General features: G+C 38.6%; 1 protein-coding gene across 1 annotated transcript in view; it reads left to right on the forward strand.

The window, feature by feature from the left end:
• The window catches only part of LOC140127511 (transient receptor potential cation channel subfamily M member 7-like), a 33,404-nt gene extending 19,995 nt beyond the window's left edge, over positions 1-13,409 (forward strand). The window contains exons 11-19 of the mRNA XM_072148307.1: positions 1,664-1,717; positions 3,674-3,805; positions 4,671-4,793; positions 4,875-5,149; positions 5,254-5,482; positions 6,051-6,212; positions 9,288-9,434; positions 10,540-10,668; positions 12,997-13,409. Of these exons, the coding sequence (XP_072004408.1) occupies positions 1,664-1,717; positions 3,674-3,805; positions 4,671-4,793; positions 4,875-5,149; positions 5,254-5,482; positions 6,051-6,212; positions 9,288-9,434; positions 10,540-10,668; positions 12,997-13,293 (1,548 nt within the window). The 3' untranslated portion in view covers positions 13,294-13,409. The remainder of the gene's footprint in view (positions 1-1,663; positions 1,718-3,673; positions 3,806-4,670; positions 4,794-4,874; positions 5,150-5,253; positions 5,483-6,050; positions 6,213-9,287; positions 9,435-10,539; positions 10,669-12,996) is intronic.
• The last annotated feature ends 2,147 nt before the right edge of the window (positions 13,410-15,556 follow it).

The raw sequence follows: 15,556 nt of genomic DNA on the forward strand, positions 1-15,556 counted from the left end.
CAACCTGGCGCAGATGCATTCACTACTCTGGAAGAATCAAGTTCTATTATTGGACAAATATGGTAGTGTGGGCAGGACTTTTTTCTGGAGAAGAGTCTCACAAACGTGTATTGTCCTGGTATTATTTATTTCCTCGTTGTTACCTCACTATTACCTAACTAAAAATGTTCAAGTGGTATTAAAACTTTTTTTCAAATATGTTCCCAACTTCCTCCTTTACTGGCATGAAAAACGCTGAGCTTGGTAGTGGTTTAAAGAACTAAAAAATTCTCACTGCAGACATGCCTTAAAGGAAGCTTGTGCTGAGATTTTGGTACTGTCATATTTTCTGTCATATAACATTGAGAAAGGGGCATATTCTCTTTAGAATGTTAGTCCTCACCTCATCACCCAATGGGGGATGTAATAATAGTAAAGTTTGCAATATTTACTTAAAGGAAATCTAGCATCAAAATCAAGCATGATAAACCATGGACACTTAGTCATAGAACCAGGCACTGTCAGTGTGATAATCTTATTGTATGTGTTATCTAAGGCTTCTTTCCTTCCAAAATAAACGTTTGAAATAATCCTCAGTGATGTTTTATCACTTGTTATTACAATGAGCAGAACATGTCTCCCTCTACTCTCTCCGTCCTCCCTCTGCCTCCTTAAAGGAAACCTACCACTTGAAGTGGCAGGTTTCTGATGGAAATACCGGGCACCAGCTCAGGGTGAGCTGGTGCCGGGCTTATTTTTGTTAGTGTTTTAAACTGCGGTATCGCGGTTTAAAACACTTTTTAAACTTTATAGCCGGCGCAGGGAGGTATGCGCTCCTCCCGGAGGTATGCGCGTACCTCCCTGCGCCGGCTATAAAGTTTTAAAAGTGTTTTAAACCGCGATACCGCGGTTTAAAACACTAACAAAAATAAGCTCCGGCACCAGCTCACCCTGAGCTGGTGCCCGGTATTTCCATCTGAAACCTGCCACTTCAAGTGGTAGGTTTCCTTTAATGTAGCAGCAACAGGCGGTGCAGGGGGAGGGGAGAGTTGCTCTGCTCATTGTAACAGGGGGTGAAAAGACATAACTAAGGATCTCTAGATACTCCCAACAGAGCCCCCAGTCTCATTAGTATAATTTTAAGAATTGATTTTACAAGGAAGAAGGCCATGGATAACAAATATAAGAAGATTATATTGTGTCATTGTGCCTGGATCTATGAGTAAGTGCCCCTAGTTTATCATGATGGATTTTGATTGCTGTAGATTTCCTTTAATTGAGCAGTCTTTCTGTCTGTTTGTTTTTTGCTCTATTTTCCCCTGTAGTAAGCAGTGTTTTTGAAGTCTGTAGACAGAAGATAGATAAGGAAATGAGGCTAAAGATGAATTCTATACATACCTAGAGAATACTGTGTTTCAATTGATAATTCAGTTCTGTAAGAAGATCAGTAAGAGATTAAGGCTTTTGAAACTTTATTAGCTTCTCTGTATCTATCCCAGTACAGGAGGTGTAACATTTGTTTATGTTTTCATAAAATAAAATATATTCGATTCTTATTATTATCATCTGCAATAGTGATCAATGCAGTTTGGTTAATTGGTTAAACGTTTATTTACACTTTAAGAGTAATAAATAGTACAATGTTTGTCTACAATACATTTTTGTACGTTTTGCATCATTTTAGGCACAGAATACAAGTAAAGACATCATACTCCATCTCATCCAGGATGTCAAGAAGGTAGCTATCTATTGTATGTAGTAGAATCTTGGGCAGGTGAAACATTTGTAGATGGCATAATGTATTATTTTACATTTGGTTATTGTTTCTATTGGTTTTGATTAGTATTTGTTATGATTCCACAACAGTTTTATTTGGTATGCACATTGACAGTTAAAGTAAGTTATGAAGTATAAAGGTGTTGACAGAATTAAGTGCATAATGGTATCATACTGGAGCAGGAAAATAAAAAAATTGGAACAATCCAAATAGGACCGTAAACAATAACTCAATTAACATAGTACAAACAACATGGAAACACAAGACAACATAGAAGGTGAGACAGAAAGGTTAGTGGGTACAGGGGTGGGGGAAGCAGTGAAACACCCAAGGTCCAAAAGTTAAATTTTAAGATGTAGAATTGCTAGCCACTAGTCAAGTTTCCATGGCCGGTAGGGTTCTAAAAGTGATCTAGGGATTCCAAGGTCATGTTTGCCCTCATCACTAGCCTTCAGCTCCTCCATGTGTAATATTGCATTGAGTGCCTCCACCCACTCTGCCTTAGTAGGCGGGGTAGGGCATCTCTATAGTCTTGGGGTTATCTGCCTTGCTGCCGTAAGGAAGTGTCGGAGCAGGCTCTTTTTGAATTTGCAGATAGTTCCTGGGAACATTGAGAAATGGCCACCTCAGGTGATGGGTCTGTTCCTGGTGGGCATATGTCCTTGTACAGGTTGAAGATTTCTCTCCAGAGTTTGTATATCGGAGGGCAATCCCACCATAAATGTACCATGTTGCCCTCTGATTCTCCACAGCGCCAGCACAGGGATGAGACTGCGAGGAACATTCTATGTAATTTTGCAGGCGTTCTGTACCATTGAGATGAAGCTTTATGAGTTAGGATAAGTGCTTTTTGCCACTGCGCGTGTGAGAAAAACTTATGAAGGTCCCTCTCGCAGGCAGTAGCAAATGGAGGTAGAGCGCCCCACGTTCCCTCCTGAATCAGCATAGTGTAAGCCAAGGAGATTGTGTGGGTGGGAGGAATCCATACACAATTCTTCAAATGCGGTAAAAGTGGTAGAGAGTGCAGGAGGGCCTAGAGCAGTGGTGGCGAACCTATGGCACGGGTGCCAGAGGTGGCACTCTGAGCCCTTTCTGTGGGCACTCAGGCCATCACTGCAGGACAGAGTTCACCAAACAGGACCAAATCCACCAAATCTTTCTGCAGTCCCAGGCAACTTATGAGATGCTGCTCTCAGCGCTATTTTAAAGTGACACTTCATTGACTGTTTGGAACTGCGGGAAAAGTGAGAAGGTGTTGACAAAACTGCATTATCTATGGAGGTCATCCTGCTAGACCCACCATTATTCCTGAACAGAGAGACCCTGGACAGAATCTATTTGCCCTCTTTCTTTCAACTGTATTAGTGGCATTAGGCGGCCGATAAAATTGAAAGATGTGGAAGAACACATAGCAGTACATTAATACTTAAAATGCCACGTTGGCACTTCACTGTAAATTAGTGGATTTTGGTTGTAGTTTTGGCACTCGGTCTCTAAAAGGTTCACCATCACTGGCCTTGAGTATCAATGAACCTACAAACCTGAAGAATTGGAGCCATCTAGAGGGGGCCAGGCCCAGCACTGTAGTCACATCAGTCATGGAGCGGATCCCATTATTGTTAACCACACTAAATACCCTAGGGAGCAGGGCTTGCGAATTGAAAGGGATGTTTTTTAGGTCAGGTAAGTCAGGGTTGCCTATAAGAGGAGTGAGGGGACCTGGTACTGCAGTCAAGGCAGCTTTAATTAGCGGTGTTAAAAGGGTTGAAATGTTGATATCTCGTATTGAGGTACTTGGGGACCACCAAAAGGCTCCAAGAGCATGTGTATGATTTAACTCCAGTTCGATTAGTATTTGTTAGTTGATCTTCATGGTACTGTAAAGTAAATGTAAAGTAAATCTTGACTTTATTTCAGGGTAAACTATCAGCAGATTACAAGATCACTCTACTAGACGTAGGACTCGTAATTGAATACCTTATGGGTGGAACCTATAGATGTAGCTACACCAAGAAACGCTTCAGAGCTTTGTACAAACTTTTAAGCCAGGTATGTCACTATGTTTTAGAATGTAAAACTGGAAAGCTACTTATGATACATAATCACATATTTCCCACAATATGGAGTATTTCTAACCATAGGATATAATTCTTATTGCATATTTAGACTGATTTGGCATAATCTGTGTGTGCCATATAAGTAAAGGATTATTATTATCTGGCATATTTGATGTAATTAAAATTTGTAAAAAAACACTTTTATTCTTTGATGTCAAGTGAAACAACCACAGCCGTATAAGAGCTAAAGCACAAGTGTAACTAAAACAGACGTGACCTATTTGTCACACCTCTGCAGGTACCTTGGTAGCTTCAACATTTAAAGCAATAGTGAAGCTTTTTAATAATACGTCTTGTTATCTGCAAGATGCTACTTATTAGCGGCATAGTGGCACCATTTAATATTCCATGCAAAGCTGAAAAAAAATTTACAAATCATGTGACATAAAAACGCAATTGCAGCGTATTCTTCCAGGCTTTGTTTCTATGGCTTTCAGTGTGCACCAAATTACAAATCCCCTTTATTCTTCGGGTCGGTAGCCATAAAAACAAACTTTTTTTAAATTCAATTTCAACGTATTTGGAATCTTTTTTTTACTTCCCAGTACACAACATGGAAATATTAAATACAGACACTGGAAAGTACAATTTGTTACGCTGAAAACTTTTATACCACTCTGTAAATGTAAAAATAAAAAAACATAGATTTTTGAAGGCTGTGGCAAAAAAATCAGACACACAAAAACAAAAAAGCACCTAGTGATTAAGGGATTAATATTATGTTAAATACAGCCTTTTATATTAAAGCACGATTTATACTATATATAACTTTTTCTATTTAATAACTTTTTTTTTAGAATTCGGTGCAAAATAATCCAGGCAATGCCTCTAAAAGCAATGTGACCTTTGATAATTCACAGAGAAGAGAAAAAACACGGCATAACCACTTTCTTCAAGCTGCTCAGCCCTACAAACCAAAGGTACCCAAAAGTATCACCCTAAAGTGAGGCCTAGCAAGTCTGCACTACACATAGCTGATATCCCTATTAAACTTTTAACAGGATGGTGTACTTGAAAAAGAGAAACCAGTGAAGCCAAGTAAAGCTGGAAACCATGAAGATGATAATGGAAGACCTTTCCATTATCCATTTAATGATCTACTGGTGTGGGCTGTGTTGATGAAGAGACAGAAGATGGCACTTTTCTTCTGGCAACGTGGAGAAGAATCCATGGCTAAAGCGTTGGTTGCAAGGTGTCTTTACAAAGCAATGGGACACGAGGCTCGGCAGTGGGACATCTTTGATGACACACCAGAAAAACTGAAATCATATTCAAAGTGTGTACTGCAAATATTGTATATGTTATAGTCAATTCATATGAATAATGGTCCTTTACTAAATGTAATCACAGTCCGTAATAGTATGAGTATCTCTTTTTTAGAGAATTTGGAAACCTAGCAGTAGAACTTCTGGATAAAAGCTACAAACAAAATGAAATCATGGCAATGAAGTTATTAATGTATGAGTTGAACAACTGGAGTAATTTTACTTGCCTCAAACTTGCTGTTTCTGGAAGACTTCGGAGCTTTGTCTCCCACACGAGCACTCAGAAACTGCTGACAGATATGTGGAATGGGAGACTGAACCTAAGAAAAAATGCTTGGTGTAAGGTAACTGTTAAGGTTTCTTTGGGGATTAAGAGTATCTATTTTGCAATCATACTATTTTAGGGTACATTCAGACTGCCACATGCTCACCTGGACCAGATTTCAGAATTAGGGCCAGGGGAGGAGCACTCTTCACCCCTCCTCCCTTCATAGGTGGTGCGGTCACCCAACTCAGTAATAGTGCGATGACTCACCGCACTATTACTGAGTTGGGTGCCCGGGAGCCATAGAAGTCTAGGGGGGCCTGATCTAGTCAGAAACCATACTGCCAGATCACATCCTCATAACGGACATCTGAATGCGCCCTTAGAGTTCATTCAGATGGCCAGGTATTCACCCAGAGCACAAGGGCGGGAGGAGGAGAAGGGAGGGTTGAGCGCTTTTTCCTCCCTCCTCCCTCCGTAGGCAGACAAGCGGCATTCATAATGGCCTTCTGAATGAGCCCCAGATGACTATGTTTTGTCACATTCATTCAACCAAGATACTGACTACTACTGTATGGACACTTGTAATTTCTAAGTACAGTACCAAAGCAGTTTTTTTTAATATTTGCTATATTTTATTTTTTAAGGTGATTTTAGGCATTTTGATCCCACCAATAATACCATTGTTGGTATACAAAAATAAAGCCCAGATGTCCCATATCCCAGTGTCCCAGGATGCACATGAGATGATTCTGAATGAAAGTCTTCAGCTGAAGTTCTCTGTGGAAGGAGGAGAAGCAGGTGCTACGGTAAGATCCTGAAAATTACACTTTGCAGACTTTGCAAATGCAAGATAAATGATTGTGACATAAAGTTATTCTTGAAAATTGATTCATAAGGATATGTGCTGTAAATTGAAATGTAACATTTTCATACAACATGTCCATAGTAATGGACAATAAGAGTCTTCTTGTTCTGTTTGGGTTGCTGATTAAGTCTAGCAACTTTAAAGATAGGTTTGGTCTGCATTTCTTATTATAGCACTGTTCCTATCCACAGTTACTTATGGTATTGCAGCTTTGCTCTGTTAAAGTGAATAGGGCAGTTAAACCAATGTTTTTTATATTTTGTCTTAAAAGTTTTCTTAAAAACTTTTTTAAATTGCCCAATATTGTAAGAATAAAAACATGTTAGAATTAAGCCAATTTTTCTATGTCGCCTGACATTAGAAGGGGGGTTTCTCTCCTGAACTTTTTTTTTGATCTTCTCTTTTTCAGATTACATTGAATTTAAAGAATCTACTGAGTTTTGTATTTTATTATTTTTTATAGTAGGATGGAGTATAGTTTTGAATTACTTGAATCTTATCAGCCTTATCAGGCATATTTATAAACTGAACTGATAAATAATGGTTGATTATGTATAAAAAAAATAATGAAATTAAAAGCAGGCATTTACTGTATCAGTTAGGGCACAGGGTCCGTGTTTTTGGTGCACAAATTGTGCTACATTTTACAGTGGGATGGTAGTGGCGCAAGCACTGAATTGGTGCACGATTGAAAAGGTTTCGAACAGTTTCTACGTTCACGATGGTGAATTGGAACTCCATAGACCAGCTTTGTGCAGCTCTAAGTGTGCGCCAAAAATTGGGCTAAAAAACATATTGGAGAACTGGACACACAAGAAAAATGTCTGATTCCCAAGTGGCACCCAAATTGTGTGCTCAAAAGATAAATTTGCGAGTTTCAGATAAGCACCAATAATATAGTATTATGGTATCACAAATTTAAACAATGGGAAATTTATTATCACTATATATAAGTATCACCCAATTTGGTATTGTCAACTAAAAAATATGTATTTTAGATTTAAAAATAAAGAGTTATTTTGACTGAGCGTAGGAGGGTTGGTTACATATAGGTTACAGATAAAATGATTTTCTCGAATATACACTCACCGGCCACTTTATTAGGTACACCATGCTAGTAACGGGTTGGACCCGCTTTTGCCTTCAGAACTGCCTCAATTCTTCGTGGCATAGATTCAACAAGGTGCTGGAAGCATTCCTCAGAGATTTTGGTCCATATTGACATGATGACATCACACAGTTGCCGCAGATTTGTCGGGTGCACATTCATGATGCGAATCTCCCGTTCCACCACATCCCGAAGATGCTTTATTGGATTGAGATCTGGTGACTGTGGAGGCCATTTGAGTACAGTGAACTCATTGTCATGTTCAAGAAACCAGTCTGAGATGATTCCAGCTTTATGACATGGCGCATTATCCTGCTGAAAGTAGCCATCAGATGGTCAGCAACAATACTCAGGTAGGCTGTGGCGTTGCAACGATGCTCAATTGGTACCAAGGGGCCCAAAGAGTGCCAAGAAAATATTCCCCACACCATGACACCACCACCACCAGCCTGAACCGTTGATACAAGGCAGGATGGATCCATGCTTTCATGTTGTTGACGCCAAATTCTGACCCTACCATCCGAATGTCGCAGCAGAAATCGAGACTCATCAGACCAGGCAACGTTTTTCCAATCTTCTACTGTCCAATTTCGATGAGCTTGTGCAAATTGTAGCCTCAGTTTCCTGTTCTTAGCTGAAAGTACTGTGCGTTCAGAGATGCTCTTCTGCCTACCTTGGTTGTAACGGGTGGCAATTTGAGTCACTGTTGACTTTCTATCAGCTCGAACCAGTCTGCCCATTCTCCTATGACCTCTGGCATCAACAAGGCATTTCCGCCCACAGAACTGCCACTCACTGGATGTTTTTTCTTTTTCGGACCATTCTCTGTAAACCCTAGAGATGGTTGTGCGTGGAAATCCCAGTAGATCAGCAGTTTCTGAAATACTCAGACCAGCCCTTCTGGCACCAACAACCATGCCACGTTCAAAGGCACTCAAATCACCTTTCTTCCCCATACTGATGCTCGGTTTGAACTGCAGGAGATTGTCTTGACCATGTCTACATGCCTAAATGCACTGAGTTGCCGCCATGTGATTGGCTGATTAGAAATTAAGTGTTAACGAGCAGTTGGACAGGTGTACCTAATAAAGTGGCCGGTGAGTGCATAAATTACTAAATAAAAAAGTGTGCACATTTAAAAAATTGAATGTGCAATTTCAGGGGATAATGTTTTGGGTAATGTATATATCTCTATAAATGTTACACATAGATTAACTCAACTTTAATGTTGTTTAATAATAATTCTTTATTTATATAGCACTTACAGATTACGCAGCGCTGCACAAAGCTTGCCAAATCTGTAGGCTTTATTACTCCCCAGCATTATTAAATAAATTTTACTCAGCGGGGTCCTCTGAATGTAATACCGTAGGTAAAAGACAGAAATGCAAATTTTTTATATATGATCTGGTTATGCCCAGAAATGTGTAACTTTTGGGAGTTAGCTTTATGTAGTGGGGCTAAAATGAAAACTCTCTTGAGGGTATTAGCATGTACTCAGAGTTTGGCAAGAAGGGATGGACTCAGGATACCATATATGCTTGTGTATAAAACAAGTTTTTTAGCACAAAAAACCCACCTCAGCTTATATATACATACACACTTACATACTCACCTTCCGATGCTCCCTGCGAATCCTCTTCCTTCTTCTGTTCACTCATAGCATTTAATTAATGAAGGGGGGTGGGGGCTGCAGGGCATTTCATTAATAGGAGACTGCAGAGCATTTCATGAGTGGGACTGCAGACCTTAGGGGTGGGCGCAAGTTTGTTTTTTAGATGTGATTATATCTTAATTCATTAATGCATTTTGGTTAGTGAAAGGAAAGATCTTTCTGATCTATCCCCTTTTGGAAATGACAGTGCTTCTTCCACATAAATACCAATATTGACTATGCATATATTCTAGAGCATTCATAAAGAAGACCAGTTATATGATGGACTTGGAAGAAAATGTCCTGGTACAAGAATTGAAAGACACACCCAGCGTCTTCCATTACTACAGAAGTATTTTGCATTTTACCATGCACCAATCGTGAAATTTTGGTTTAACACGGTAACTTTTATTCTTTGTGCCATTTTAGAATTGTAGCAGTGATATACTGGGCAGTCCACAACTTGTCTTCTCCATGCATATGTAATCTGTAGTCCTCTCATTTTGGTCAATCCCTCTGTGATCGGAATTATTATGCCTCTGGCTCTCAGTGTACTGTGCAAAATGCTTCCTCTGTGTTACCAGATATAATTGCTAACAGTCCTTATTGACAAAAGAGACAGGAGTATAAAAACCATAACGCAAAGCTGATGTTATGGGGTGTACATGCTGGTGGAGTTTAAGCTTGGGATAGGATAAGAAGTGCATATTTTAACAGATTTCCCAATACAGGCCAGAAATCAGGCAGCCGCTCACATAAAAAAAATCAAGTTTCCCCCTATCCACAGGATAAAGGATAATGGGGCAGATTTATCAAGCTGTCTGAAAGTCAGAATATTCCTAGTTGCTCATGGCAACCAATCACAGCTCCCCTTTAAAATATTCATGAGCACTGGTAAAATGAAAGCTGAGCTGTGATTGGTTGCCATGAGCAACTAGGAATATTCTGACTTTCAGACAGCTTGATAAATCTGCCCCAATGTGCTCAGTGGTGGGACCCCAATGGATCACGTAGGTCCGTTACACCACAAATAAACAGAGCAGGCATTTGCACCTACACCCTACTGCTCTTTTCATTTCTATGGCACTGACAGAGATAGCCAAAGTGCCATGCTCAGCTGACTCCTTCAGTTTCATAGACTTTGAATGGAGCAGTAGCGTGCATGTCCGATGTGCTGCTCCAATGTTTTGTGGTGCAACATTGGTATATTGGGCACCCATTCTCATGATCCATGGAGGTGAGACCACTAATAAACAAGTTATCACCTACACTGTGGATAGGGGATAACGTGTGGTGACTGGACAACCCCTTTAAGTATGGGGTATTGGCCTGGCTTTTGTTTCGCACAGCAGTCGGTCACTCACTAAGGTTAACTTTATTGTGCTTGCTAGTTTTTTTTCCATGTAATGTTTCTTTATATGAGAAAAACTGGCCAAGGCAATATTTTTATACTATGCATAAAATATATATTTTATTGTCAATCATTAATGTGTTGTTTTCTTTCAGCTGGCATACCTGGCATTTTTAATGCTCTATACGTATGTGGTCCTGGTTCAAATGAAAAGTATGCCTTCTGTGCAAGAATGGATTGTGTTCTCGTATGTAGCCACCACAGCTGTGGAGACCACACGGGAGGTATGTAGATTGCAAAAAAAATGTTTCATTCACCTGACACTGTTTATGTGTTATTAATAATTTAAAAATAATGACTGATGCAATTGTTTTATTATAAGCAAAAATTGCATTTGTGTCATGAAGAAAGTCAATACATCAAACAATGTCATGAACAATCATGAACAATGTACCAGAATGTAACCTTCGCTGGGTTAGTCAACTAAAGGAATTAGAAGGCACGGGCACTAGTGTTGAGCCCAAGATACCTGTGGCTGACTAGTGTTACTACAGTGCACTGGACTGAAGATATAGGTGGAACTACAAACTTTAGCCCACTAAGGTAACCTCACTGCTGTCTAAGGACTCACACAGAATCACAAATATCTGCTCACTAAAGTAACCTCACAGCTGACTAAAGACACACACAGCATCACAAATATCTGCTCACTAAAGTAACCTCACAGCTGACTAAGGACACACACAGCATCACAAACAACTGCTCACTAAAGTAACCTCACAGCTGACTAAGGACACACACAGCATCACAAACATCTGCTCACTAAAGTAACCTCACAGCTGACTAAGGGCACACACAGCATCACAAACATCTGCTCACTAAAGTAACCTCACAGCTGACTAAGGACTCACACAGAATCACAAATATCTGCTCACTAAAGTAACCTCACAGCTGACTAAAGACACACACAGCATCACAAATATCTGCTCACTAAAGTAACCTCACAGCTGACTAAGGACACACACAGCATCACAAACAACTGCTCACTAAAGTAACCTCACAGCTGACTAAGGACACACACAGCATCACAAACATCTGCTCACTAAAGTAACCTCACAGCTGACTAAGGGCACACACAGCATCACAAACATCTGCTCACTAAAGTAACCTCACAGCTGACTAAGGACTCACACAGCATCACAAATATCTGCTCACTAAAGTAACCTCACAGCTGACTAAAGACACACACAGCATCACAAATATCTGCTCACTAAAGTACCCTCACAGCTGACTAAGGACGTACACAGCATCACAAACAACTGCTCACTAAAGTAACCTCACAGCTGACTAAGGACGCACACAGCATCACAAACAACTGCTCACTAAAGTAACCTCACAGCTGACTAAGTACACACACAGCATCACAAAAACTGCTCACTAAAGTAACCTCACAGCTGACTAAGGACACACACAGCATCACAAACATGTGCTCACTAAAGTAACCTCACAGCTGACTAAGGACACACACAGCATCACAAACATCTGCTTACTAAGGTAACTCTACGGTGCACCTGACTAAAGGTACTTGCTAATGTTTACCTTAAGACACATGTTGCTCTATAGGTTTCAGCCAACTAAGAAAACTCTTCAGTGCAACTGACTTATAGCACTTGCTAATAGCAAATCCCAATCTTAGATGCTTTTTTTTCATTAATTATTTCTAAGAATATTTACAAATTTTTACATATATTACATGTAGCTTTTTATTTAAAGAGAACCTACAATGCAAATTAATGCTACCAGAAATAAATACTTAAAGGGGTATTCCAGGAATCAGCATAATTGATATACAAACGGGTCCATAAAATATAAGCTAATGTGTAATTAGTTGGTATTTAAAATTTTGCTCCCCTTAGCAGGAAAATGCTGTGACATAGACTGTAAAGAAAAATTAAAATGCTACTGGCCCTTTAATCAGTCCATTTTTTTCCTCCGCACAGAGAAGACACAGGACAGAAGATGCTGGTCACATGTCCACATCACATGTCCTGCACCTGCCTGGGCAGGTCATGTGATCACCGCTAAGTTTGGCTGTAGTCGGTTGGTTGCAGTGCATCCAGCATGGCCAGTGTTGTGGTGATGGCAGTTACACATCATTACTATGGTGACAGAGCAAGAAAACATGTTATATCATCACTGGGAGAAGAGCATAAGCGGTGGGAGGAGTTTCTGAGAACAAAGGATCTTGGGACTTATAGTTTCCAGTGGCGGCCATCTTGGTGATAACACTGCATACTTTAGAGAGGCCATAAAATTTTGTGAATCATAAAATCAAACTATTTAAGTTCCATTTAATGACTAATGACATTGAGTTTTGTTGCATTCATTTATTCATAGCATTATGGGTTTTTGTATCAGACGTTCATATTCACAGGATACCCCTTTAATTAAAAACTATGATGAAAAAGCATTGCACTTATCCCTAAATGGTTCCTTCCCATGGATGATTTTTTTTAACTGATCCACTGTTTTGGATGCCATTAGAAGTAGATATTTTAATGTTATGTCATCTATGTTATGCATACCATAACATTGTACTTTTTATGTTCCAGATCTTCATTTCAGAACCAGGAAAAGTTACCCAGAAACTAAAAGTTTGGCTCAGCAGTTATCTGAATGTTAATGAACTTCTGGGTATATTGACTTTTTTGGTGGGTTTTTGTTTGAGGCTTGGGTCCAGAAACCTCATAGATCAATCTTCGGAAGACTTAGTGTTTTCTGCTGGAAGAATAACATACTGCCTAAACACTATATTTTGGTTTGTGAAGTTATTGGATATACTAAATGTCAATCCAGATGCTGGGTCATATGTTTTTATTATTGGAAAAATGGTAAGCATTTATGAATAAGGTTATTTTCACATATGCATTTCTTTTGAATAGATAATATGGTGAAACATGTTCTGCTGATTTATCCAGTTAAAAAAGAAATGGTGCTAAAATAATCCTATTCTAAATTCATTAAAGGGAATGCAAGGAAAACAGTTAATAATATAACTCTAATAAATATGAATTATAATTATTAATGTTATTTAATATGTAATATTACTATTATTTCAGGAAATCTGGTAGAATAAATCCTTCCTGTTTTCAAGGATTTTGTAATAATGCACTGCATTCGGACCATAAAGAGGGATGTGTGGTCGAAGCAGAGCTTTCAGTAACTGGTGTTATGAGCAGAGGCAAAATAGTGGGTGTACGGAACAGGAAGTGGTAGTTTTAAACTTTAGCCGTTAGCTACATAGCAGGAAATTATTTCAGAGAGTGGGGGAATGCAAACTCCTGTACAGAAGTTTTCTTCTAGCCTGTTGTTTTGAGGACCTATAGCAAAGTTACTACTGTGAAAGAAAAAACATGGCCGGTATTTTATAATTTATTATTTGATTATAAGAAAATAAATTTTCTCCGGCTTCATTGAATATTTAGAACAATTTCATTTATTTATTTTGTATAAATAGGTTTAATAATCCTGATACATTTGAGATGAATATAAAGCAATGATCACAACCAATAAAACAATGAATTAAATAAAACACATGTATTTCTAACAAAGAATCAATTCTTTATTTTAGATGTCAAAAATGTTTTTCGTTGTGGTCATCATGGGAATAGTAGTGTTGTGCCTCGGTGTGCCAAGACAGTCAATCCTTCACCCTAATGAAGAGGCTTCTTGGTCCCTTGCTAAAGGCATAGCATTTCGTCCATACTGGATGACTTACGGCGAAATGTTTGCATATGAAATAGACCGTAAGTTATATAATAACATAATAATGTGTTCATTGTAAATGCATTTACTGTACATGAATCAAATACAAATAATTAATCAAATACTTGTTTAGAAATCGTATTATTTACACACATAAAAAAACATATATTCAGAGAATAGAAATTTTATGTTGGGATCTAAAATTACCAAAATTATTTATTAGGATGACGGCCCCCAATTAACTTCATGTGGCTCATTTCCACCCAACAGCAGCCCAATGTCTGTGCGCTATTGTGGGTAATAGGTAGACTATTCCCCAGAAGTAGGTATGCTTCCTTATTAACATATTAACTTACACTCTTTATAGACATCTTATTCAAATTGAAATGCTCCCAGTAAAAGGGAATATCTTTTCTAATTGTAGAGGATTTTTGATGGCCAATGAAGATGGGTTTTAGATGACCAACAGATTGTGTTAAGCCCACTGCTCTGGTACAGGGTTATCACAGTCCCTGCCTGAACAGATGAACTCTGCTCATGCTCTTGACAATGGCAAAACATTTTAAATTAGAAAAAAAATAATAAGGTGAAAATTGTCTCTTTTTAAAGCACAATGCTGCACTCCAGCTGCAGAAGGTATTTGCTAGTGAAGATCTAAATTTTCATCCAACTATTTGATCTAATGATAGGCCTGGACTTCTTTGTGCTTTTATGGCCATGATAAGAAACTTGAAGTGACACAATTATCTACCCTATACATTTATTGTCAAGAATGATCACCGCTTTAGCCTATTCAGATGGTAATGTTCTGTACAGGTTTATATCTGTTTTTCTTGTTTTGTATTACAAGCTTGTGCCAATGACACAGTGACTCCTAATCTCTGTGTTACTGGAAGTTGGCTGAATGGATTTTTGCAGGCTGTATATGTGTTTGTACAGTATATCATTATGGTCAACCTTATCATCGCTATAATAACGTAAGTATACTATTTAAATGAATTCATGTTTTCATTTAAAAAATGTTTTATGTGTAGGGCAATGTTTTTTTCACAAATAATTGTATTGTTTAAAATGTTACTTTTTCTCTACCAACTCATTTTACATGTCATTATAGATAAAACAATTACCAAAAACCTTCATACACTGGACTTGCCCTCATGCCTGTTATTTTTGATAGGATGTTTTCATTTTTCAATCACTATTTCGATATGTATATATTATATTTGGGATTGACATTTATACACACGTAGCATACCTTGCCCCATGTAATCTATACAATATCCAACGTGTCTTATCTCAAATTGAATGGACCATGGAGGAGGAGAGATACCCCAGAAACTATAGCACCCAGCCTGCTACCAGTTTCCATTCACACATAGAATGTAGAACTGGAAGCGATAGTACCTA

This window comes from Engystomops pustulosus, chromosome 4, assembly GCF_040894005.1.
Source record: "Engystomops pustulosus chromosome 4, aEngPut4.maternal, whole genome shotgun sequence".
Taxonomy (NCBI): domain Eukaryota; kingdom Metazoa; phylum Chordata; class Amphibia; order Anura; family Leptodactylidae; genus Engystomops; species Engystomops pustulosus.